A 26,917-nucleotide genomic window follows, 5' to 3' on the forward strand; every position below is an offset into this window, starting at 1 on the left:
TTCATAATAAGGTACAGGATGATTTGATAGGATTTGTCATAGCAAACAAGGAGATTAAGTACAATGTTAAGAAAGATCCTTAAGAAATATCTTTAGAGAGATTGAGGAGTTTACGAAAATATACCAGAAGAAAATAAGAAGAATGGTAATAAAGTGATGACAAAAATCAACTCCTCCATAATAAACCAAATTCTATGTCATATTTTCTAAAGGTAAATTTTAATAAACTCTTCAATGTCATATTCCCTTTTCTTCAGAACACTGTGACACTCTTCGCTATCAAAACAAATATTTAAAGCTCTTTTCTGGTATACATTTGATCTCTTTCAGGGTCATTTTCCCTTTTTACATGCAGTGCACTTGAACTGCTTTTCCAATCTCTATTGTCAGCTGAATTTGTTTCCTTGTGAATCCAAGGGCCCGTGTGCCACTGTGGCGGCTAAACCAATACCTGCCTGGTAACGTGGGGAGGTAGATGTCCTGAACTGTGTTTACATATGAAAGATTAGATTAGGATTGGTTAAGAACTGAGATGTGAAGTGTCGTTGTTTGGGGCTGGTGATCAATCCCCCCTAATTTTTCTTGCTCTCAGATATAAAATAATTAAGTAAAGCCATTTTTCAAAATTTCCATATCCATGGTCTCCTTATATAACATAAGCCTGTCAGATACTTTATAATTTGCGGGTGGGGGATATAACACCTTTAGAAATGTCACAGTCTCTCTTACAAGAAACTTTGCTGTTTTTTGCCATCAAAGAAACATGTATTTTGAGAAAAATGTGCTGAGATAAAGGGCAGGAATTACTTTAGATGGGCTATCACAGACACTTGACATTTTGCAGATATAAACTACTTAGGTAGAAATAACTATTGAAGTCACGTAAAAATATGTACAGGAACGTTTATCTTTCACTCTCATACAATAAATGTTACAACTTAAAAGAAAAAAAGTGTATTCCCAAACCTACTTAGAGCCAGAACAATTCCTGGGACATATATTACTGTCCTTTGGGACGTACTTAACATTCATGATAAAAGGCTTCAGAAATTTTTTGACAGACTTTCAAGAAATTAAGATCTTTGTGGGAATTAGTTCCTCACTGAACTAATACTTAGATTTATAAAGAGGTTAATAATTTTACAGATAATTTTCTAAAATGTGATTGTTATACCAATTTTTTTTTTTTCTTCTTATAAAATAGTACTATCTAGACGGAATCCTTGAATTGGCTTGCTCAGGACTTTCTTAACAAGTTTGAAGTAAAACTTGGGCATGTGTTTGTAATCCATTTTACCTGAGAAATTGTTTTTAACAAACTAGCTAAAGTCTCAAAATTTGCCAACTTCATAGCTTGGAGCAATTACCAGAATCATGTAGATTTAATATGTGGTTCACGTGAAGGCTAATACAGCAGCTTGAGAAAGAGTGAACTTTCATTACAGCTAGCAGTTTAAAGAAGCTATCCTCTGAGAGTTTCAGTTGACGAAATTTAAAGTCAATACCATTTATTTATAAAACTATAGAATGTCACATGGAAATAATCATCCCTTTAAAAAGAAAACTATGTAAAACAAACCCAAATCAATGGATTTGATCACTGTTCTTCTATGAGTGAAAAAACAAACAAAAAACTTAGCTTAGAAATAAAGCTATACTGTTATGAGATCTTTATAGGTAAATATCACAGATCTCTAGAATCTTTAGAATCTTGACAATTTGAATTTGGAAGCTGTACATATGTAAAGGCTCTTGGAACATGTCTAGAAGGACCTCAGAGAGAATTTAGGAGCCACACATAAAAATAACCACATTTGTTGGTAGTGCAAACAGTGATGACAAACTAGGTCATGTATTGTATTAAGAAAATAGGGCTTCCAATGAATTTTGGTTGAGTCCCAGTGGGAGTCACTATTACCACGTAGAGATAATCCACAGGTAAGGACACTCAATTAAACTTGCTACAGGTCCTGGAAGCTGTTCTGAATTGGGTGGTCAAACATAGTTTGATTCATGCAAGTATCTTTGGGATATGTGTTTAACATTTTAGGGTAATTACTGCCAGGAGAACTAACTCTTGAATCTTTCCATTTTGTTTGCAAGCCAATAGAGTTAAAACATGTTTGATTCTTGGTATAAAGATGTATGGAGACTACATGCTATGTAGTGTATGGAAGCTGTTTATCTATTAAATACTATTTAACAGTTCTCAAATTAAGCACTTCATTATGTTAGACATCAGAATATCATACTCGGAGCAAATTGAACTGAATTGAGAGAGTAGTCAAAGCTGAAAAGCAATCAAGCATTACAAAATCACAAATATTTTCTTCTAAACGACTATAATAAAATTTGCTTTTTCTGGCAACAGATTTGTGACTGTGCCATGGATTTTTTTTTCCTAACCAGAGAAGCTCATGTTTTTCAGACCTTAAAGCTCTGAAGGAAATGATGGAGAACAAAATGACAAATATTAGTGAAAATGTTGATTGCTCTGGGAGAAAGAAGGAATGTGGCTTTTGGTCAAAAACTCCACATTGGGAGGAGGAGGAATATGGGCTCTCTGGCCAATTGGATCCTAAATCTTAACAAATGCAGCAAGGTCATTTATACCTTCTTTAGTTCCCTTTTAAAAACAGTGGTTCTCTTCCTGATTGACTTCATTGTTGGCCAGTTTATAAAACAAATAGATGCTATTTCTTAAAAAGAAAAGAATCAAAATTGCTTCAAAAAGTCACTGCTTTCAAGTGCCCATCGCAGGTGGACCTAACCCTGAGTACAATGGCAAATCTTCTTTGTCCCATCCTATTTTCCTGGAAAAACGATGTGCTGAATAAAGTCATAGATCTGAGCTAATTTAGTGCATACAGACAGTCACACTTGCTTAAATTTTTGACCATTTCTTTCATGTTGAAAAGTATGGATAATTTTTCAAATAGGCAGAACATGTAAAAATCTTCGCTATGTGTAGTGCATGTGAACAAAATAACCACACTTGTGTTTTATGACACATATTCTAGAAGGATAGAGGTATAAGAAAGAGATACTGTGTTCAAACAGCTTAATGTAACAAATGATGAAAGTGAGTCCGTAGAAACAAAGTAGCATAGTAAAATTAACAAGTATAAATACAGAAGTTGGAAAAGAAGGCATGGAGACCTCAAAAATAGCCTGAATGATTATAGAGATGATTTGTATTTTGATGTGTCAGTAATTCAGGATTTGAAATAATACATCTAAAATTGAAAACACGTCATGTTGTTTAAATCACCCAAGTTCTTTAGGAATTATTCTAGTGAACTGGACTGTGTACTTTGTAACGTCCTGCTCATTTAAGTTTGTAAATGGCAAAATAACCACCTCTTTAAAGTGGATCAGCATCCATCAGGGAATCGTTCATTTATGGAGTGGTCACTGACACCCGGAAACAGGCTATTTATGTGATGAATAAAATCTACTGTCATTCCTGCCATTTATCTTATAGTTTTCAAGAATCCTTCACTCATTGTAATAAACTTTATCACAGGCTTGTAGGACTGATTGAAAAGCCACTTGTATAGGGAGGTTCTATCCCTACAGAATCTTTACAAGGCCTGTAGCTATTGTGATATAGGTTTGTGTATGTATATTACAGGGCAATTGTTTCTCATTCTCATATCTAATAATTCTACAGAAATATCTGTGTTTTGAAACTGGAAAACCATATGCTAAGAAATTACAGAGCAAAAAACAAACCAACCAACAAACAAAAAAACCCCTCAATTTCTACCATAAAGAAGAAGTATAACATAGGAATAGCTGGAAAACCCATGTTCTATTTAAATTCCTTTCTTTCTATAGTTACAGAATATCTATAATTGATTTTATAATGATTATCATGTATAGGCCCTCTTGGAAATTGTATGATGTAAAGATAGAAAGACAGAGGCAAATCTGTACTCGTTAATAAAACAATGTTTGATTGGAATATGTTCATAAAACAAAATATTCATTTTAGTTTATTTTTGTTGAATTTATTAATAATCTTTATATATTTATATATGTATGGCTTTGAGCAAAGACAAAAGAAATACTCTAACTCATCCCTGATCATACAGTTGTAAGAATCAGCTATTCTACTATTTTCCCAGCAGTAAAAAGACCAATCTTTTCAATAATACATTTCTTTCTGTACAGATTAAAACTCCATACTCATGGGCTTAAAACTATGTACAGAGAAAAGAGGTCACTTTTCAACTAGCAACTGACTTTTATATTACAGGAATGTGAGTCAATTTTTTTCTTTACCTAAGTATATATATATTCATACATATATATGTATATAATTTACCCTGTACCACTTTATTAGTTTAACATATAAACCTTAACTTTTTGTCCATTCTATTACAAAGTGAATAAAAACTTTATGGTTGCACTGAAAGACCATGCAATTCAATTTTGCTTATGCTTCCCAATAGTGCTCAAAATAAAAACAACAAAAAAAATTTATATGTATATATAAAAATATTTCACTACCAAATTCATTAGTCCTATCAAATGTAAACCTTTAATAATTTAAAGGACCAATACATGATCTTCATAAATTTAAGTTAATTCTCAATCGTTTAATAAAATAAAGGAGTTTTGTACTGATATGTAAATGGTCTTGCAGCTTCCCCATAGGTTCTAGGTAGAGCGCACAATTCCTTTCTTACACCATTCCTGACACGTCATCCAATGTCACCAGCATATTCATGATAACATTACATTGACTGGCATTGTTGATCACTTCCATAAAAGCTGGGATCTGTCAGAAATGAAACATAACTCATTTTGGTATTATAGATATTTTTTTCCATAAAAGGCATAACAGGCAGCACAAATCCATGTTAGAATTTTTTGCTTTTGTTTTCTGTCCTCAAGTCTATCTGGACGCCCTCCCCATTTAATGTGTGGTCTTTGTTAAGTTCTTCGTATCACCACTGTCAAAGATACAGAAGACCTCCACTTTATGTCATTGTCTTAACTTGGGTTATTTACAGAAGTTGGTTATTAGGAAACTTCCCATTGTGTTCCAGTCACCCACCACATTCGTGGGATGCAATAGGCACAAATGATTACTAAGGGACTCCTCTGAGAAGAAGATGCTCACAGATCATGGAAAGAATTAAGGAAATAGACAAACAAACAAGGTTCACAGACATTCGGTTTGACCCCCTGCTTTCTGTCACCATGTCTGTACTTTTCTCAGCACATTAAAATAACAAATGTTTTATCTAAGGGCTATGTTAGTCACCCCATGCCTCAAGATTTACTAACCATTCAGTTACAATATACAGAGAGCAAATTGTGTGTTCCCAAACAGACATGATGCTGTAGTGTATTTATTTCTTTAAATGAACACCACATAAACTGCCAACTACAGTGAAGACAGAACACACTGGCAACTCCAAATCAAGCCGTGGTTTACAAATCATTATTTAAATAATAATAGTGGTAATAATTATAACAATAATAGTAATAATCTTAAATGAAAGTGAAAAACCTCACTTCTAGACTTAAGTCAGAGATCCAAGTCAGCCTTATAGGAATTTTAAGATAGGCAATTAATGAATGGTTATACTTTTCTGAAAACAAGAAATACTGTAAGCCTTTCACTACAATGACTGCTTTGAACCTATTTTTCCCCCCCAAAAGCATGCAGGGACTACTTTCAGATGCTTGATTATGGCAAGAAGGAAGAAAAGTAATGGTTTTTGGTGTAATACAAGCCATTTGTAGAATCGAGCATACAATTTCGCATAAAACATCGCAAGTTAAAATAACATTGTAGGTGTCAAGCCATTGCATTACAGTTGAATAATTGTCACAATTCAGTTTTGTAAAATTTAAAACTAAGTTTTGAAGTGAAGCAATAAAACGAAATTCTTAAGCAATGAATTTTACCTTCATACAGCACGGAATAGCTATTTCATTTGGGTTGAAAAAGTTATTTACAACTAACATTGATTGAGTCTTGGTAAAAGTCCAATAACACATGAAGAGAAATATCCCCTCGCTTTCTGAAAGATCGATGAAAATGTTTGAGGTTAGAGATATTCATAATAGTGGCAATGCTAGTGTCCTATGTGGCCAAGCATATAATTTATTCTGTAACCTAATTCAAAATTGAAAGCACCAAAATACAATTTAGATCTACAAAATGGGATTTGCTATTTAATCCTCATAAGTAATAATTAACAACTTAGATGCAGAGACACAGCTAATGAAAGAAGTTTGATTGGTGCTGTTCAGTAGCTCACTTGAGTTGCCTTTTTAAAATCAGAGTTTTGTTTCCATTGAATCCAAGAACTCTTCATAAAATGGAGAAATACATATATATGTGTGTGTATATATGTATATATACACACACACACACACATATATATATCAAAGGAATTAAGTAAAAGCAGGTTAAAAATAAATAATCTTACAACAACATTTTAAATCTTTTAATGATTTAAAGAAAGGAAGACATATAACGCTGAATGCTAAACAAGTCTTTTGAACTTCTCTTGGGATTTTAGATATATATATATTTAATATATATATTAAATGTAATATATATATTTTACATTTTGCATGTAGGCCAGAGCTGTCTAAAATATCTCTTCATAGTAGGCTATAGGGAAATATCAGGATATAGAATAAAATAATATCCGAGAGTGTTCTCAGTTTATCAGTCTTTCTGCTTTGACAATCAGCAGGGATCATAAATTTGAAGCAAACCGTGGCTTCTCTGCCTCTGGGTCTGTATTTAAGACTGAAGGAGACTCTCTCTGAAGAGCGGCTGCTGGTGGAGGAGGTGCAGGAGGAACCCCTCGGTTGGGGGGGATGGCTCCCGATGACATCTGTCGGAACAGGGTGACTCTCTGGGGGACAGTCCCCCTGCCCCCTGGCTGAAGGCCTGTGCTGTGGACAGCTGTCACGGGTTGAGGGATGGAGGCCAGGGACTCGCCCACAGTGGGATGAGGTCTGGAAATCAGGGTGGCAACCTCATGGGGCAGCGAGGGCTGTGAGGCTGAGAGCGGCCTGACCTCTCGGGTCAGGCTGGTGTTGTGCAGGGCTTGCGTGCTCTTGTGCACTTCGCTTTTCGGCGTGGAGCTGCTGGGTGTCTGTGGCTGTTGGGGCTGCTGCTGGGTCTGCGGTGGCTGGGGCTGCTGTAATTGCTGCTGTTGCTGCTGCAAAAGTGACAACTGGGAAGTAGTCGGGGAGGCGTAGTGGAAAGTTCGAGTGGCCAGTGGGCTCTGTACAGGAGGGCTGCAGACGGCAGTGGTGTAGGAGCAGGGGGAGAGGATGGCCGACGGCTGGGGGGTCTGTGTGCTGGGACTGGGGGAATGCAGGTTGCTATGAGACAGGCTGGTCGCTGGGTACACGGGCGGTGATTGTGTCCTCACGCGGGAGGTCGGAGTAGTAGTTGAAGACGTGGAATTCAGGGCTGTCATCTGAGGATAATTGATTGGAGCGATTGCCTGCACCATCTCCCTGTCGTGTTTCACAATCTGCTTCAGGATCTCGTTCTCCTGATTGTTGAAAACACCAGTGTTAAGATCCTTCTGGAACTTTTGCAGAAGAATTGAATTTTTCTTTCCTGTCAGTGAAAGAAAAATAAGCACTTAGGAAGCCTACAAACGACTGATGGCAACTCCAAGTGACTGGCTCCTGAAAACAGAAGTTTGTCAGTGTTTCAGAGAAGAGGTTTAAAAGCCCAGGACTCACCTGAGGAAATCGAACAGAAACGTGGCTCCTGGCCTTCACGCTTCCTGTCTCATTCTGGTAAATCTTACCTTCTAAGCAGTTGAGAAGTCTGTAACATGGCAAAAGCCATCATACAGAACAAATGGAGATATGTGACATGAGGGCTACCTTGAAGACTGGGAGAAGAAAGGCCATTTGGATCAGGATGGGGCTGGGATCAAGCTGAAAGCTTCTTTTTCAAGAAAGGACAAAGGGATACTTACTATGCGGCAGGCACGCTACAAAAAGCTGTAGGCAGATCTGTTTTATTTACCTCAACTCTTTGAGGTAGGTGTGTTCCTCATCCCATTTCAGCGGAAAGGAGACTGGGACAGAGCAAGGTTAGGAACAATGCTGAGGAAAACGTGGTTGGTAAGGAACAGGGCTGTTAAGGGAACACAGCGAATCGGATCATAGATACAGTACAGACAACGAACCAGCGCATCTGTGTCACGTGAATGCTTGCGAGGAATGCAGCCTCTCGGCCTCGCCCACTTGCCGAACCACATGCCGCATTTTACCAAGATTCCCCAGGCGAGTTTACATGCAAGTTTCAGAAGCAGGGTATTTTGCTTTGGACCAGTGCCCTATGCCACTGATTCCCTACCCTAGCTGCATATATTTCTCATCTCTGGAGCTTTACAACATACCAATTTCCATCTGTACCCTACCAATTACATTGGAATAACCAGACTTGGGGGTCCAGATTTTGGGACTTTAACAGCAAATTTTCCCAGGTGATTCTTATGTGCAGTCAGTTGAGAACCATGTCAGAATCTTTCCTCTTCTGAAAGGCTATGAGAATCAAGGGACAGAGAGTCTGGCAGGCTCTCAGCTCACTTCAGAATCTCAACAACCATTACCTTTCTTTCCTGTCACTGTCTTTGGAGTGCTTTGCAATTAGTTGGATTCACTGCCAGAATAACTATTAGAAACAATAATAGAGTGACAAAAGGAGGGGAAAATCAGTGACTTGTGATGACATCATTGATAAAATAATACCCAGGGCAATATGGCATCTAAAAAGTGAATCAGTTTGCCTTATCACAAAATAAAGCGTGACACCTAAAGTAACAAGAAATACTTTGAATGAAAATATATGTTATAATTTACTTGAGGCTAGGAAAAGCTATTGTTTTTATTTTTTATTTTTTGATCTGTTTTTTTATTGGTGTATAATTGACATACAATATCCTATTAGTTACAGTTGTAATAATTTAAAATGACTGCCAGAATATATTTATCTCTCTCTTTGCAGAATTGTCTTAATTTCCCAAAGAACAAACACTTCTAAGTTAGTAATAAACATAAATGCTTATTTAGCATTTCTCCTTAATTAACTATAGATACCTTTAGAAACCAAAAAACTGAGGACAATATTTCTTTGTGATCAAGTGAATAGTCAACATTTCATAATCTAAGTATCTGTTACCTTGCGTAAAAATACTATAACTTTTAATGCAGTATTAGAATTTTACAAGGATTAAAAATGCAAATGTTTGTTTGGTGCTTTGGTACTAGCAATTTCATTGCCTGTATTATTGATTGCACACCATTTCATACAAACTTTCTTATAAAAAATTAACTGCAATAAGTTAGGTGAGAATGAAGCTGCATCAGGTAAACATATTTTCTCTTGAAATATCCTGATTTTAATGCTTTCTCTAAAGATGTCGAGCTGCTTTAGGGAACAACTCATATGCTAGAAATTAGTCTCTAGTTCTACTATGAACACTCACACACCACAAAGGGGGAAGTTATTTTCAAATTAAGTAAAGAAGCTTTCAGGAGTCCTCACTTCTTTTATGAGCAGTGTCTCCCAGGACACTATGTCCTGTTAAATCTCAATGTGAATGTCTAATGGATGTGTTATGCTTAATGGTAACATTCAAATACTACCTTTACTTCCCCTACCCTAATATCAGGTCCTTCTGCAGTCTGTTGTCCTACTAATATAGAGGGAAAGAAATATATGAAGTGCAGAAGAAAAGCTAACGTAACAACACATCAATCACAAGTCCTTACCCTTATTAGAATGAAGCAGTGGAAAAACCTTTGTTTACTTTCAAGTGATCTCAACCCCAACTCCTTTGAGTTCCTTGATTCCTTCATCCCTCCCTAACTCTCTTCGATAATATTCAGTGTGTACTAGGTACGGTGAATGTAATGGTAAATTAGACATGATCTCTACACTTATAAAGCTTAGCACCTGTAACGCAATTACAATAGAAGCAGTTGTGTGATGGAGAAACTTCCCAGGGGTATGGGAGAACATATGCAGGGTAGTCAGCTGATTTGGGAGTGGAAGGTCACAGAGGTTTCTATAGGAAAGTGATGTCTAAACTGAGATATGAAGGTTAGTAAAGTTAAGCAGGGACAAAGGACAGAGCAGGGAGCTGTAGGAAGGGGATCTGAAAGTGGAAAATGAATGCAAACTGCCTTCTGACGTCAGAATGTTTCAGCATAGCTTGGGAAGTTAACTGCCAGCCAATCTGATCTAACTTTACTATGGCAATTATTCAAATCTTTAAACTAGTGAAACTATTAAGGCCTAATTTATATGTTTTTATTTGAGAGCAGAGAAGTCTAAAATAAACTGACATTTGCAAAGTAAAGCATCTATGTAGGGCATTTCTAGCAAGGCTTTTTCTGCTTGAGTCTGCATTACAAACATTTCCAGAAGTTTCTACTGAGACAGTTACTTAACCCAAGTGTTAAATTCTTAATATAAGGATAAAATGAAAAGTTGATCTTAAAACAAAACAACAACAAAAATCCCTTGTGATAAAATTTGGTTTGTAATGCAGACTCATACATTAGTATTTTTAGTTCTATTTTAATGCTATCTAGCATTTTTATCATTGCTTTTTACCTGAAGATTCAAATTGTTTTGGCATCACTGGGGAAATCAGATTGTGTAGCTAGTAAAAACACAGAGATGAATAAATAAACTTAGAATACTTAGGAGAGAAAGTTAGATAGAGCCCCAGATCTTTCTAGAAATAGGGCTACAGGTAATTGCTATTTCTGTGCTAGTGAACAAGCAATCTATGAACTAGCGTTTGGGACTGATGATTGCAAATATATATCAGTTCACTAGATTAAAACTAAATTGTACACGAAGAAGATAGAAAACTAGAGAGTACCTATCCGATCCAGTCGGTCAATGGCAACCGTCTCAAAGGCTCTTCTCATCATTGGATATTCCTCCAGGACTTCATTGAAATTGTCCACAGAAAGTGAATAAAGACGACAGTATGTATCAGCTCGAACACTGGCAGTACGGCGGCCCTTGGTCAGCAGGCAAATCTCTAAAACAAGAAAGAAGAATTTGTTCGGCAATTGTCTTTTAAAGGCCAATGAGGCCTCCTACAAATAAAAAAGTCTCGTGGTGTGAGAAACCAATGGTTAGCAGCATTTTCTATTTTACCAGGATATTTCCTCTAACAATTGGAAGTATCCAATTGCCAATGCTCAATCTTAAAATAGTTTTGTTTTGTGTTTCTTTTTTTTTTTATTTAAACAAAAAACAATTGAGGATTGTTGTTCAAAGGGAAGGCTGAAATAGACTTATCTATCCTTCGGCCCCCATCCCAAACCCCCTGAAATAACAAAAAAGATTCAGAAAAGGGAATAATAAATCCACAATGGAGTTGAAAATAGAAAGGGACTATACTCAGTTTTTGTGAATTCTGGAAGGTGGGAAGCAAATGGTATCATATAGACAGAAACCAAAGTGAACACAAACATTGGCTTAGACAGTCCTATGATCAAGCAAAACTGGATCAGATGAATGTAGTTCATATATTATGTAGTTCATATATTCCCAGTAAGATCAGTATAAAAACTTTTATTCCAAATGCACAGAGGAGATTTCTATTTAAATAACTTCTCAGGAGGATACTCCATTGAAACTTAGATTACCAATATATGGTAAGCAAACATTTGCAAATTTGGATGTCTTTATTTGCTAGCAAAATAAATGTTAAAAGCAATATTTTCCTAAAATTTATTAGTGAAACTCCTGTAGACTTTGATTATTTTTAAAAATGGAAATAATTACAACTTTAGTCTCCAAACAACCAATTTGGGTAAAGGAATGGCAGAAATATTTCTGAAATGCACTGTTTCTGAACAGAAGGAAATGCAGCAAAACAATTATTGAAAGGTGTCTAAATTCACACTCCTCTGAACTTATTTAAAGAAGATCCATTCATGTTGATAACCTTTGTGAGTAAATTATGTGGTAGGCACCATGTATTTGATGTTAGGGCTGGAAATATGAAGCAAACATAATATCTATTTTATTACTTATATGCTGGTGGGAAAAAGAAAAAGAGTTCATCTTAATTAAGAACTAATTTAAATACAGTCTGGTAAGAATGATAATACAGAACGCGGACACCCTGAGAATACTAAAGAAGCACATCTGAGCCAATCTGGGAGGACAGAGAGGGTGTTAGGAAATGCCATCTAAGCCACCAATTATGTTGTTGTTCATGTTGGCAATGTAATAAATGATATTGTGGAGGGTTCATGTTTGTGTGTAAGTTCCTGTGTGTGCACGAAGTGTGTGTGCATTTGGTGTGTGTAGGAAGATGATTCTGTGTTGGTCAATATTTAAGCATAAAGCATATTATCATACCATGGAATTTGCTGTCTATTCTAAACAGTGTAATAAAAAAAGTATTTTCAGCACTACCTTAAAGTTAAACATCTGTGTCACTATGGTACTAATGCCATATTACATAATTTATGTTTGCCACATTATGACAAACAAGCTAATGAGAAATGTTTTACTCCTAAGTGTTCCTTAAAAATCTCTACATCACAAGTGTCCTATAGAATGCTTATAAACCTCAATAATATGTAACAAAGATCTTAAAAAATATCCATACTCTTCAACCTAAGAATTTCACTTGAAAATCTAATTTAAAGAAATAGTCTGTTACTAGAGCAAAGTGGTTTACATGGTGATGGTGCCATACATTATAAATGCATTGGTACATTTGAAATTATGGGGACGTCTGGATTGTTTAAGTCAAGATTCATAATCAGTTATTAGATTGGTGCAAAAGTAATTGCAGTTTTTGCAATTATTTTTAACCTTTTAAACTGAAATTACTTTTGCACCAACCTAATACATGGCGATTATTAAAAATGAAGCTTTTAAAGTCTATGTGATAACAGTAGAAAGCCTTGCATGCAAGCTTAAATGAGAAAAGCAGGACACAAGATTGTACTTACAGTTTGATAAAAATGATCACATATAAATAACAATAAAATCTACCAAAACGCTGTGCTCTGGATGAAAAATATTCCTTTTATGTAGTTGTTCTGTGTACATATTTTTATTTTTTCAAATTTCCTTTATATAAATTATTTGTGGACATGTATACCTTTTAAAAGTGTTATTTAAAAATTAATAGCAAGTTCACAGAATAGGAAAAGACCAAGATTTGAAGGAATATTACCAAACCTGTTCATAGTGATTATTACTGTAGATGTCCTCAACTTTACCTCCCATTCTTTTTAATACACTTTTATTTTGGCACTTATATTTTTAATTTCCAAATGCTTTTCATTTTCCTATGTTTGTTGTTTTCTCATTATAGCCCTCTCTTTTGTTGTGGATGTAATATCCTCTGTCTACTGAGAGGTGAAAGAAGCAAGAAATGAGAGTTCACATATTATATGATTCCATTTATATAAAGTATCTCGAAAATGCAAATTTATAGAGACAGATTAGTAGTTGCTTGGGACAGTGGGTGGGAAAGGAGATTAACAGTAAATGGGCACAAGGAATCTTACTGGGGTGATAAGATGTTTTGAATCTGATTTATAGTGATGGTTTCATAATTTGGCAAATTCACTAAAAAGTTGAATTGTACACTACAAATGGATGAATTATACATGTAAAATTTATTGCAATAAAACTGTAAAAATGAAAATCAAGAGCTTTCGTTTTTATATTGTATCTTTTTTGTATTTTATATTTTAATTTATCTTTTGTTTTCTGAATTCTTTGTCTTTACTCTGGAATCATTATTTCTGTCTCTGGGTCTAGATCTTTCCCTTGTATGTTGGATGCTTTCTTCAGATGGACATCCATTCACATTTAAGGATGAAAACCCTGATGATGTGGCAAAAATCTATTGGTTTGGAATGTCTCTTTAGGGGGAATAGTTGGGAAGTTTGTCATATTTCCCTAAATGCCAGAATGAGGAGGGCTTCATTTGGTCCAGAGTTAACATTTCTCTTAACTGTTCTAGTATTCTGCCTCGTTCCACTGATTTAGGGAAGAACCACCAAGACTTTTCGCCCCTCAGGGGAATAAATGCCTGGCTCCAGGCCATTCTGCCTTTTGGAGGGAGGGACAGAGAGACCATTGTATCATACACCGACCTTCAGTAAGTCACTGTTTGCCCCTCACTTTTCAATTGGTCCTCCACAGCCATACTGTCTCTTAGCTAGCCTAGCAGATTCTCTAGGGATCTGCCAAGAGATCTGCTTTCTCCTCGGCCAGTCTTCTGTATATTCAAATTTTGGCTTAAACAACAGAAACTTATTTTCTCACAATTCTGAGGACTAGAGGTCCAAAATCAGGGTGACAGTGTGGTTGGGTTCTGGTGAGAGCTCTCTTCCTGGCTTGCAGGCAGCCACCTTCTCACTGCGTCCTCACATGGCAGAGACAAGAGCGTTCCCGTCTCTTCCTTTCCTTATATGGTCGCTAATCCCACCATGAAGGGCCAACCCTCATGACCTCATCCAACTCTAATTACTTCCCAAAGGCTCCATTTCCAAACACCATCACATTGGGGGGCATGGATTCAACATAACACATGTAGGAGCGACACAAACATTCAGTCCATAATACCATTCCTTTTGTCCCTGATGAACCCTGAAATACAATGTATGTCCCTCCAGCTTTTTTAAAAAATTAAATCAGCTTTATTGAGGTATCACTGACACACACAAAACTGCAGATACTTAATGTATACAATTCAATGAGTGTGGACATGTACAGGCACCCGTGAAACCATCACCGTATTCTTCACTTCTAGAAGTTTTCCTACCAGCATGTTACAGAGTACCTGAATAACACTGGCTTATCCAACACAGTAACTTAATTATATTACAAAGCAAAAGTTTGGGGTCGGCGGGCGCAATATTGTTTAGCTCCTCAGTGATGCCAGGGCACTGGGCTAACATGACTGTTTTTCTTGGCCTCTCTCTTCGGATCACAAGTTGACAACAACACCTGCAAGCATTATATCCTCTCACAACAGCACCCAAAGAGAGGGAACAACTTTCCACTTTTCTTTCCTTTTATTATATAGGCAAAACTTGCAAAACTAACTTACTTTCTCTAACATCTCATTTATCAAAACTGTGTCACAGGGCCACCTGTAGCTAGAAGAGAGGATTTAAAAAGGAATTACTTGAAAAACTGGAGCAAGATAACACCTATTGGTGACTGAGTTAGGCAAATATTACTTTAACCAGTGGAACTGTATTTTTAATGGCCACAGAAGATACAACATTTATTAACAAGAAAGAAAGGGCAATGGGTGCTGGCCAGGGAACCAATATCATCTGACACTCCACTCTTCTATCTACTTTGTGTCTTCTAGAAATGTGCCACAGTGTCTCATCATCTGACTGTTCCCAAATACACACTTATGCATCAGAACTCTTTGTGGTTTAGTTTTATGTTTTACTCCTTTTTTACTTTTAATTTGGTCTCTGCAAAGGGAGGAGATAAACACATGTGTTGAGGATCATCTTAAAAAATAATGGATTTAATTTACTTTCCTATATGCTTAAAAATTATTTGAAAACTTTTTACAATGAGCATGTCTTTATTATTTTGTACATTAAAAATAAATTTAAAATTAGAAAAAATATAGCTACTATCAAAACTTAGAGTCATTTTAGAGATATGGTAAAATTTATTTCAGCATGAACATAATTTTATTCCTATTTTCTCTAAATCATTCTTTGCAAACGATTTTCTGGTTTCTATCATTTGGAGTCCTCATATAATGGATATACAGTAGATGTAGCTAGGGGAGTATATGTGCATATGTTACATGGTATATGCTATTAACTGATGAATCAATTAAATATTGCTATTGGTAAGAAAAGAAATTTTCTTAGAGGATGCTTTTAAAATAATATTTTAGGCTTATATAAAAATTAGTACATGTGATAGGAGATCTTACCCTAAAATTTTCCTGTATTGCCTATATACATATATTTCCTGTATTTCCCATATAAAACTTCAGAGATGTTATTGTCCAACACATCTTATTCCTTTATTTTATTTAAAAATGTGATTAGGTAATTCTTTACTTTTTGTGATTTTTGGAATCAAAAGTGATATATCATTTTGTCAATTTCTTGCCAACTAATAAATTAAAGCGCTATTTTGATAATCTTTCTGCAGCAGTGATGGTTAACTGATGATTCAGCTATATATTAATTCATCCAATTTCTTGGGTTTCTTTTAGAGATTCTTTCTGGTGTAGTATAAAGAATATTGGCTTGGTGGTTTGGAGTCCTATCCTATAGTCTCAAACTGATTACTCTTGGCTGTGAGGATTTGAACAAATACTTACATTCTCCAGCTCTTAGTTTATTTTTCTGAATAATGTAAAATTCAATACACTCTCTGAAGTTTTATTAACATTTAATCCACAACTTCAGACTTCAGTCATTTTTATCTCTAAAGTCTCATTGATCTTTATATCTGTAGTGTCTCCACTGCATCTAGTAGGTGCTTAACATTTGCTGAATTAAATCTCTGAACCAAATAGTAACACGTTCTACGAATTTCAATCACATATGGAAATACTGAGGACTAAATATAGATTTACACTAACAAAGTTCCATCTGAAATTATAAAGGGCTATGTTCACTACTAACACAAAACTCATCAGCTATTCTTTCTCAGCGTCTCCTCAATAACTTCTCAGTGAGAGGCAGAACAAATGAAGGTATATTTGTGAGAGTAGAAATAGTCACTAGTCACTGGGAAAACACTGTGGATAGCTCCTTCTTCTTTTAAAGCCGCCGGTTTTCATTTCCACCATGAATAGCAGAATTAAGAAATACCACAAACTTAGAAATGAAAATAGTAAGCCTGAGCAAAAAAGAGTCCAAAATGAGTCCAAAATTTCATGAGTTGAATTTCCAGATTCAATATGAATGGAGCAGGTGATTCCCTGTGAATTAATTTTCTCTTGATACTAAGTTATTTTGGAGATCCACTTACTGAATAAAGTGAGTCCTGTGTTAGGTATTACAGAGTGAGTTTTTGTGTAGTTACGGTGTTTGTGTGTGTGTGTGTGTGTCTGTGTGTGTGTACGCATGTGTGTTTGGGTAAAGGACGAAGAGAAAAATAAACGCAGTCATCTGTATCTCACACTATCCTTTAGGTTCCTTAGAAATTACGTATGTATTCGTTTATCACCATCTTACACTGGATTTTCTAAGTGTTCCCTAACTACTGACCTTGTCAACCTCATTTTTTAGGGCATTTTAAAGACAGCAACCGTATAGTAACTTTATTGTATCTCTCATAGTGCCCCTACTTTGAATTTGGAGCCCAGAGAAAACTACTTTAAAATGCTTACAAGTATATGAATAATAGTGGACAACCCAAAGCCCATGTTCTGTTCTTAAGTTTTAGATGATATAATATTGGTTCCCCTGCTAGGTATTTCTCCTTTAATAAAACTGCCAAATGCTTCATGTACCTCCTTTAAGCAAGATAACATTTTTCTGAGATTTTTGTGCAATGTCTGTAATGAAGAAAGTATTTCAAAGGTTAGGTACTGCTTAATGTAGATATGTCCTTACTAAACAGGTAGAAAATTTTCTTGAGATTATCATGCTAAATGAAATAAGTCAGACAGAAAATGTCGAGAACCATATGATTTCACTGATATGAGGACTATAAAACTGAAAGCAACAAACAAACAAGCAAAAACTCATAGACGCAGACAACAGTTTAGTGGTTACCAGAGGGTAAGGCGGGAGGGGGAAAGTACTCGTAGAACAGGTTAAGGGGGGTCAAATATACGATGATGGAAGGAGAATTGACTCTGGGTGGTGAACATACAATGTGATATATAGATGACGTATCATAGAATTTTACACTTCAAACCTATGTAACTTTACTAACCATTGTCACCCCAATAAATTTAAGAGAAATTAATACAAATGTAAATTTTTTTTAAAAAAAACGGAAAATTAACTTGCTTTTGGGTGTTCAGATTAACTTCACAAGGAAAGCAAAATAAAATATAAAATGAAATAAAATTGAACTCCCACAGAAGAAGCGGAGCACAGAATACAGATGTAAGCTTTTTAAAGAATTATCTGGAAATTTTCTAGGTCTTGCTAGTTGTTTCAATATTTCTGTGTTTTTTTTCCTTGTTTGTTTAGTTTCTGAACTCAACTAGGAATATCCTAGTGGTATAATCACTGCTTTAAGATTCTTTGTGCACATTTACTTGGAAATACTCATAGGTCCCTTCATCTGGATATAAATTTCTAAATTATAATGATGCGCAAAAGTAATGAAGAGTTGGCATATTAATTTTAATTATGTATGATTCTCCTGTTTCTCTTTATAAGTTATTTTCTTTACAGGGTGAGTTATTTCACTTACTTAAGAGGAAACTGACAGCCGTGCGCCCATCACAGGCACATTAGAAACCTGTTTCCAGTTTTAACATCATTAGAAGTGTGTCCCAGAAGATCATATTTGGCCTACCATAATATATTTATAGTATGATGTTCGCTCAAAAGATGGTGTTAATCAAATGAATGCTAGTGTCATCCATTGTATTACAATTTTAATAGTTTTTTTCCTTTCTTAAAATGTGCATACTTTTTTTTTTGGCACCCTCTGTATATGATGACAGAAGGAAATTTGACTTTGGGTAGTGAACATGCAGTGCAATATACAGATAATATTTTATAGAATTGTGTACTTGAAACCTACATAATTTTATTAACCAATGTCACGCCAATAAATTTAATAATAATAAAAAAATGCCCATATCTTTTTGAGGAGCTTTGGCCCTATCCACCAGAAGTTACGCTGCTCTTATCTTGTATCTGGTTATTATGGATTATAAACATCTTTATGACGTGACTGTTTCACATTGTTGGATGTGTGGATTTTTCCATTAAGGTTTATACTCTCCACTTGTAACCCCTCACCCCTTCCCCTTTCTTGGGATGTGTCTTAAAATTCCATTGTAGCTTCTTCAACTGCCTAATGTCTGCAAAAAATCCGTGTTACACAATACTATTTATAAACTGATATCTACTAAATATTTATACTACTTGTTTTTGACAAGTTAAAATACTTCATGGACTATCTCAGTAATTCTCAAAATATCTATTGGGTAGATAGGAAACAATCATCACTAGCCCCATGTTAGCCCATGTAATAAACAAAAGATTAAAGGGGATCTGTTATGTGACTGGAACAAAACTGACATAATATCAAAGCAGTACCACAGTTTCTCGGCTTCTAGCCACCTTTAAAAATCCACCAGACCACTACAAATCTTTCCTTTTGATTTTGAATCTACCAACATTCAACTCTTTAAAAGTTAATCAAACACCTTGAATTATAAATGCCTTTAAAAAGCAGCCAGCTTTTAAAAAATTCATCAAAAGATTTCAGCTTTTAGATACTTCAAGTGTGCTTTTTGAAGTGATATATTGACAGCTTTGTTTTCCTATGTAGTTTAATATGCTTATCCAAAATGAAAAAAAAATAAGTACAGCAGAAATAATAGTCTAAATAGAAAATATATTCACTAGATATTAATGAGTCAAGTCTACTACAGCAAAAAAGTTATTTCCTGTTGTCTCCAATATATCCCCTGGTTTTCTCTTTCTCTTATACACATACACAAATACATGCATGAATGATAAAAAACAGATTTAAATAGACATTTCCTTGGTTTACTTAATGTAAAAATTAATGATCAACAGATTCAGACTGAATTCTTTAGTGCAGTGTTTCCCACACTTTAACATGCAGAAGGATCACCCACGTATTTTGCTAAAAATCAGATTACGACTTAGTTCCCCTAGAGTGGGGCCTGAGCATGCATTTCTAACAAGTTCCTAGGGGATGACAAATGGTGGGCATTTTTGGAAGTCAATTCTTGTCACTGCCAGATTTACATATAAAACAGGGTTCCGTCTTTAAGAGAAATTGGAAAAAAAAGATGGCAAAAAGAAATGGAAATTAAGGGACAGTATGAATTTAAGTCAACAAATGGTTTTCCTGTAACCAGCACCTTGGAGGAAAATATGGGGAATACAAAATAAGTGAAAGACACTGATCCTGCCTCCAAGAGTTTGTAATTAATTAAACATTCAAGCATAATATATAAAAAAAAGTTTGAGAATAATTCCCAGGCTAGACTGTTTGCTAGTGATTTTAAGGTTTATGAAAATCTAGAAATCCACATAATGCATCATTTGTCATAGTATAGTTCTGTACACCTTTGTGGCATGAAGGGCCTTAGTTAGGCTCCGAAAAAGTGTAGGCATTGCACTGCTTAGCCCATGAGGATGGAGAGAACTGGAAAAACAGGAAGGGGAGGGAAAAGAGGACATTAGAGTGAAACAGTATCATGAGCATAGATTCAGAGAAGAGTTTGGGAAGGGGGTTTTCATGGAATTGTAAGAACAGCAGCCTCACAGGATCATAAGAGATTGACGAGGCGTAGTAAATATTCCTCTGTGGATAAGAAGTTTGGTCTCGATTTACCAAACTTACAGTGTTACTTACTGCAGGGCTCTTAAGGAATTTGTGTGTGAAATATTGTCTTAGGAAAGGAGATCTAGAGCTGGAAATATGTTGCCATGATAGAAAAAGCACTCAACCTCTCTTTCTCTACAAGGCAAATTTGTTCTCCTTCAAATCTTTTGTTTTATGACACAAGAAAAGTAGTGTACAGTTGGCTTTAAAGTGAACTGGAAGAGGTTCTTAGGAATTAAAATGAAATTCTGTAAAGAAGTTTTGGCAATAATTATGGGTATGAGGTGACGAGGATTTGCCTGATAAAAACCTGCCGTATCCGGAACAGAAGTGTACTCTTCCAAGAACCACTATAAAATGAAGCTTCAAAAGAACATGAAAGGTGATGAGGCATCTATGATTGTGAACCTAGATGTAAAAGAAAATCACTAGAGGATGTCTGTTCTGTGAGTGAAGACAAAAGGTTGTTTTGGAAAAAAAATCAAGCAAAACTTTGGCATCCAGAGTTTGGCATCCAGAATTTCACCAAATTCTCCCTGACATTAGTTAGTAGCTCCTTTCTACAAAACTGGTTAGAAATAGTATGTTTTTGTGTGTGTAAGTTGGTAAGCTTTAATCATGTGACTTTGCATATCTGTCATAACTAGTTCAACCAAAATTAATGCCTATGTCAAAGATGGTCATCTATATCCTGGCAGCTGCCCATACAACGGCCTGGCTGAGAACGCCTCCCACTGGGAATGCTTTCTGTTGGATCATGACTCATAGGCTTAATTATACCTTCTTACGGAGAGATTGAAAGCAAGGAATGAACAGCTAGAAAAGTCAGAGAAATGAGTGAGTTATGGGAATGGTGTATTGTTGAAGTGGCTCTTGGACCCTGGCATCCCTGTGCTTTCTCGAGGGGCATCTTACTTGCCACAGTCCACCTCTGACTCTCCCGACGTGGTTGACTGTGCTTCCTTTCAACCGAGTCCAGCACCTCAGCCAACCTGAGCTTGGCTGTGCCAGTCAGCCTTACTCTTACACATCTCCATCGTGACCTTTTTTTAGATGTTCATACCAGTCCATTTAGTTTAAAGGCCGTACCTTTTAAAAAAAATTTCTTTTCCTGTCTCGAGAGGTTACAATGAGTTCTTCAAGTCTAGTACATGCGTAGCCACAAAGGACCTTAAAGTGAGTACAAAACTAATATCCTACCTATGGAGTTTTTATTTTTTACTTCTGAGTAATCCAAGATATCAGTAGAAAGGTCAGCTGAAAATCTCTCTTTATGCAAGATAACAGCTACAATTTATTAGGCAAACAAAGCAATCCTATTACCATTCCCCCCACCAAGAAAAAACACACACTCACAAATTAACCCAAACAAGGTAAATATCTGTTGATCTTTTCACACTCTAAGACAGTATTCTATATGACAACCAATGATCAAATTCAAGGTAATAATTACAATCATAAATATATCACTGAGGTTCTGAACTAAAATGTTTGCATATAGGTTCAAGTATGTACTGATAATAATAACAAAAAAAAATCCAGAAATTAGTTTACTTAGTAGCATGTAAGTAGCATTTTACCTCTATTTCATAGAGGTAAAAACGCATATGCATTAAGGGATAAAAATGAAAGGTAGAATGTTTTTGACAGAATGTTTTTGCTTGTATTATCTTATTCAGAATGACTTAAATTTGGAAAAAGGCTAGTTTTGAAATAAGTGGTTATATCAAGACTCCTATAGCCAAATCCAACCACCATATTTTTTACTGCTTTTTATACTGAGTTAAGAATGGTTTTCACATTTTTAGAGGTTTGTAAAAAAAATTAAAAAATAAAAAATATGTGACAGAGACTATATGTAGCCCACAAAGACTAAAATATTTACTATCTGGCCATGTACAGAAAAAGTTTACCAACCCTGGGTTAAATAGATTTTTCCTCCTTCCAAATAGATGTACTTTATTGCATCTTAGCTTAGCCAAATAACAAAATCCTGAAAGAATAGAAGAGAGTGCACTAGAGATGTATAAACCATGTTTTAGCTTGTGATTTTAAGCAAAATAAGCAGAAGAATTGGGTCAAACACTCCGACAGTTTATCCACATTAAATTTTTCGAAATTTCTCCCTGACCTACTTGGTCAGTATGATAAATGGACACCAGGAAACTCCCACCAGAAAAGGTCTGGCTCTCATCCTAGAGAAAAGATTCCTTCTTATTCTTTATAAGCATAACTGAAAAGTGAGTCCATCTTTTGAGACCCTATCCAATAGAAGCTTCACTTAACCAGATAAATGGTCAACCAGTATTTTTTTCTTAAGTTTGTGGAGAATGTGTGTGTGTATGTGTGTTTGTGTGTGTGTGTAGGGGGAGACACATCGAAAAAGAGAAAAGTTACAAAAGGGCCTCACTTTCCCCTTATTTTTTGGTAATGTTTTTATTCTGGACTAGTTTAAATATATAAAAAAAGCAGAATAGTGTAATTGTATACAATTAGTTTACAATGGTATACTAGTAGGATAATATAACATCATAGTTTAATAAACTTATAGAATAATATAATGTAATAGTAAAATAAACCTTTATATGTTCACTGCCCAGTTTAAATAATTATTAACTCACAGCTAACCTCATGTATTTCCCCTCTCCTTTATTATTTTGAAGTAAATTGAAGATATATTCATCAACTATAAAATTTCAGTATTTATCACTAAGAGATAAATATCCTCAAATAAAAATCACCATATAGTCATCACATCTAAAAATTAACAATAGTTTATTAACATGATCAAACATCCAGTCAATGTTCCAATTTCTAAAGAAAAAATTTTATAAAGAGGCAATTTCTAGGATATGGCCTGACTCTCGCCTCTTCCTAGAGGATCCTAAACAGAAATGTCCCCTAGAATCTGTAACATTTAAAATAATTATAAATAAGTTTTGAAAGATGAATGACATGGTATCCATTATTATACTGTACCAGGACAAGAAAAGTATACTCAAATATTTCAAAAAAGAATATTTTAACCTATTTAAAAAGAATATCAATAAAGCAAAAAATAATTGTTGTTCTTTAACATTAGTAAAATATAACCAAAATATATTGGTCTTAGCATATTGATATATTAAGGTATTTCTCTACTATTTTTTGTATCAGCAGCAGCAGCAGCAGCAGCACCAGAAATTTTCAAAAAGAAAGTTGGATGACAGCTGAAAACTTCAGAGGTCAAGTGAGAATAAAGGAAGAGCTAAAAGGATCTCAGGAGAAAAACAAAATAAATGCAACAAAGATAATTCATCATGTTATCTGATTTGCATTAATTACTGGATTTGTGTTCCAATATATAAAACCAAATGAGATTCTCTAAAGTTTCTCAGTTTTACCCCAATTGACATTTTTAGCTGGATAATTCTTTGATATCAGAAGCTCTCCTGTAAAATGTTTTGCTGCATCTCTGGTCTCCATCTACTAGATCCCAGTAACAAACCCTTCGCACTGGAAGCACCATAGTGACTGACCAACAGGAGTCCTCATGAGGACGTATTTTTGGTCTCATACCTCCATAAACCCTAATGCTCTAAAAATCTACGGTGGCAAACACACGATTGCTTTGTGTCTTTGTACAACTTTTACATCATCTTTACAACGGAAGCTTAAAAATTTTTTTTTAGATATCAAAGCATCTATAATTAATTTTGGGGGGACATTTGTTTTACTTATGCAATCTCTTTTGGATAATCTTGGAACACTGTAAAATGAATGCTAATCTCATTGTTAATGAGAGAAAGCTATTTAAACTCATTAGAAATGCTTTTTGAAAGCTCCATCTGTTTTTCTTTCCCATTCAAGTGTCAGTAACTCTGGTTGGTTTACTAGTTTAATTAAACAGGATAAAAAAAGATGTGCTAAAGTGTCCATGACATTTAAATACAGAAAAATATTGAAAAAATTCATATTAGTGGTAAAAAAGAGTAACCAATTTGTAAATTGTGTAAGACAGATAACATTTGATCAAGATGGGGCTTTTTGATATTGTGTGCTGACAAAATAGCATTTGAGGGTATGCAAGGAAAAATCTAGAGAAGCTCTTTGTTTAGGGGAACGTTAAAAGAGCCACATATGAAGGTATTTCTTTAGTGTTGAAATGTGTGGTTAAGTATCGTAGCATTTGCACTGATCTGGAAGCAAAGGGTTTTTCTCTGGAGGTGGGTAGAGAAAAAGGAGAAAAACGTCTAATATGTGTCATGTAGCACTACCATGTATCATTGAAAAAGAATTTGCAATGTTTTCTACTAAATAATTATATATATGTACATATATAAATTTAGTGGGCACTGATTGAAGATCTCTTTAAGAACAACACTTACTAAACATTCAAAGCTATTTTGTAGTACATTGACACTATTGTTTTATTTGCACTTCATTTGTGAATTAAATAGATTTTAAAAATTATCTTCCCAATATTTATGTAAAAACAAACAAGTTGTTGCTATTGGTTTTCTCATAAGAGATCTTGAGTAGAATTATGCTATAAAACACTTTGAAGATATCCATTCTAGTCAGGTTAAGTGAGTGAATTTATGGGAAGAAAGTTTGAGCTGTGCAAACAATCTTTCTATAGTGCATCTATAATTACATATAGTGGGCAAGCTTTCATAGCCAAAATAAAGACAATTCTTCCCAAAACTTGAATTAATGTCTCATGAAAATTCACATTTGGATGTTACAAACCATGGTATAAAATACAAATTCTTTAATCTGGCTTTTCAAACCTTCTATATTCTGGTCCTATTTCATGTTTCCAACCAGTACTTCCTCTAACCCCAATTCTTCCCTTCAATTAAGCAAACATTTACTCAGCTCCAACTCCATGCTTCACCCTAGGAACATGGAGATAGGTTAGAACATGGCAGCTGCTCTTATAAATCCTAACAATCATTCTTTCAATCGGCACCAACACAGCTTTCTGTCATTCCTCTGTTTAAGTGTGGTGTGTGTGTGTGTGTGTGTGTGTGTGTGTGTGTGTTTTCACTCTGAAGCCCCATTGTTCAAGTCCTCTACATACCCAAATACCACCTTTTAATCAAGGTACAGATTAACTGAACTGGTCTCATGTATGAAACCTTCCCCAAATGCTGCAGACTATATTTACAGTGACTCTCCAATCGTACACACACTTACCATGAAGGTATGGGCTGTGTTTTCTATTTGTTAATGTATCCTATTCAGCACCTAGCTCAAACTTAGGCATTTAGATGAAGGGGTGAACAAAAGTTTAAATGATGTCATAATGAACATATGAGTTAAGAACTAAGAAATTAATATTCCACTGTAAGATTTTGGAGTTCAGCTTAAGCAACAACATTTTTCAAAGATAATCTCGGTCCTTGAAGAGTAATTATCATAGAGCTAGAAAGTGTGTTCTGAATGTAGTTTCAGCAATAATATGCATTTACTGATTTAAGTTAAACATTACTAAAGTTAACACATATATGTCTTCTTTTTCTATCATCCCACTTAGCCTATAGTCTTTTAAACTCTCAGGAATAAAGATAAGCATAAACTATGTAAAGAGAAGCATAAATTTATACTGGATGCTCAATATCTGAACTAGATTTAGGAAAAGCCCCACATTCCCTAAGCATATGTGACTTTACGATGAACATTGCCACAGGATGAAGTTGAAAATATACTTAGAAGGCATATGCAGGAATAATTAAAGAGAATCGTATAAAACACACAATTATTGGCACGTAGTATGAGCTTGGCTTATGTTTACTGAATCAAATTTTATTAATTTAGATCAAGTTTTACACACAGTCCATTTAAGAAAATGATGTTGAGATTCAGATGAAAACATAGAATATTCCTTTTCCTTCTTGAAGGCCCTGAATTTTTGCTAAAAATCTCATATGAAATATAGAAAAACAACATTTTTGCAAAGTCCCAATTCAATATAATATTTCTGTAAGTTAGTTAGTATGCTCTATTATTTCAGGGCTTTGTTTTTTCCAAAATCACCACCACCTAAGCCCAGCTGCCAGCTATTTGCTTTGCATGATCAATTTAATAATTGGCAGATGTTTTTCACAACCAGATTATCAATCTAGAAATGCATACATTTTAGGTGCTAGCTATATGAACTAACTGGGTGACTGATGGAAATTCTGTATATGTGAAAAGTCTCTGTGGCTTCCACTGCTGCATATTTGTCACAAAAGGAAACACTCTCAGAATGAACATAATTTGGCAGCAAAATTTTCAGGAGGAAAAAATAAAAGACTGTACATTGAAAATGTTTTCCAGGCTTAGAAATCACAATGCTAGGTTTTGCCTCTGATGATTCCAAAGTTGTTCTTTCAC

The 26,917-nt window shown here is 35.0% G+C and overlaps 1 protein-coding gene across 1 annotated transcript in view; it reads right to left on the reverse strand.

Annotated features, from left to right (window-relative positions):
* Nucleotides 1-1,063: 1,063 nt before the first annotated feature.
* The window catches only part of HCN1 (hyperpolarization activated cyclic nucleotide gated potassium channel 1), a 346,451-nt gene continuing 320,597 nt past the window's right edge, over nucleotides 1,064-26,917 (reverse strand). Inside the window, exons 7-8 of the mRNA XM_033110926.1 lie at nucleotides 10,902-11,066; nucleotides 1,064-7,609 (exon numbers count right to left, since the gene is read on the reverse strand). Of these exons, the coding sequence (XP_032966817.1) occupies nucleotides 6,729-7,609; nucleotides 10,902-11,066 (1,046 nt within the window). The 3' untranslated portion in view covers nucleotides 1,064-6,728. The remainder of the gene's footprint in view (nucleotides 7,610-10,901; nucleotides 11,067-26,917) is intronic.

The sequence above is a fragment of the Rhinolophus ferrumequinum genome, chromosome 7 (genome assembly GCF_004115265.2).
Source record: "Rhinolophus ferrumequinum isolate MPI-CBG mRhiFer1 chromosome 7, mRhiFer1_v1.p, whole genome shotgun sequence".
Lineage (NCBI taxonomy): Eukaryota > Metazoa > Chordata > Mammalia > Chiroptera > Rhinolophidae > Rhinolophus > Rhinolophus ferrumequinum.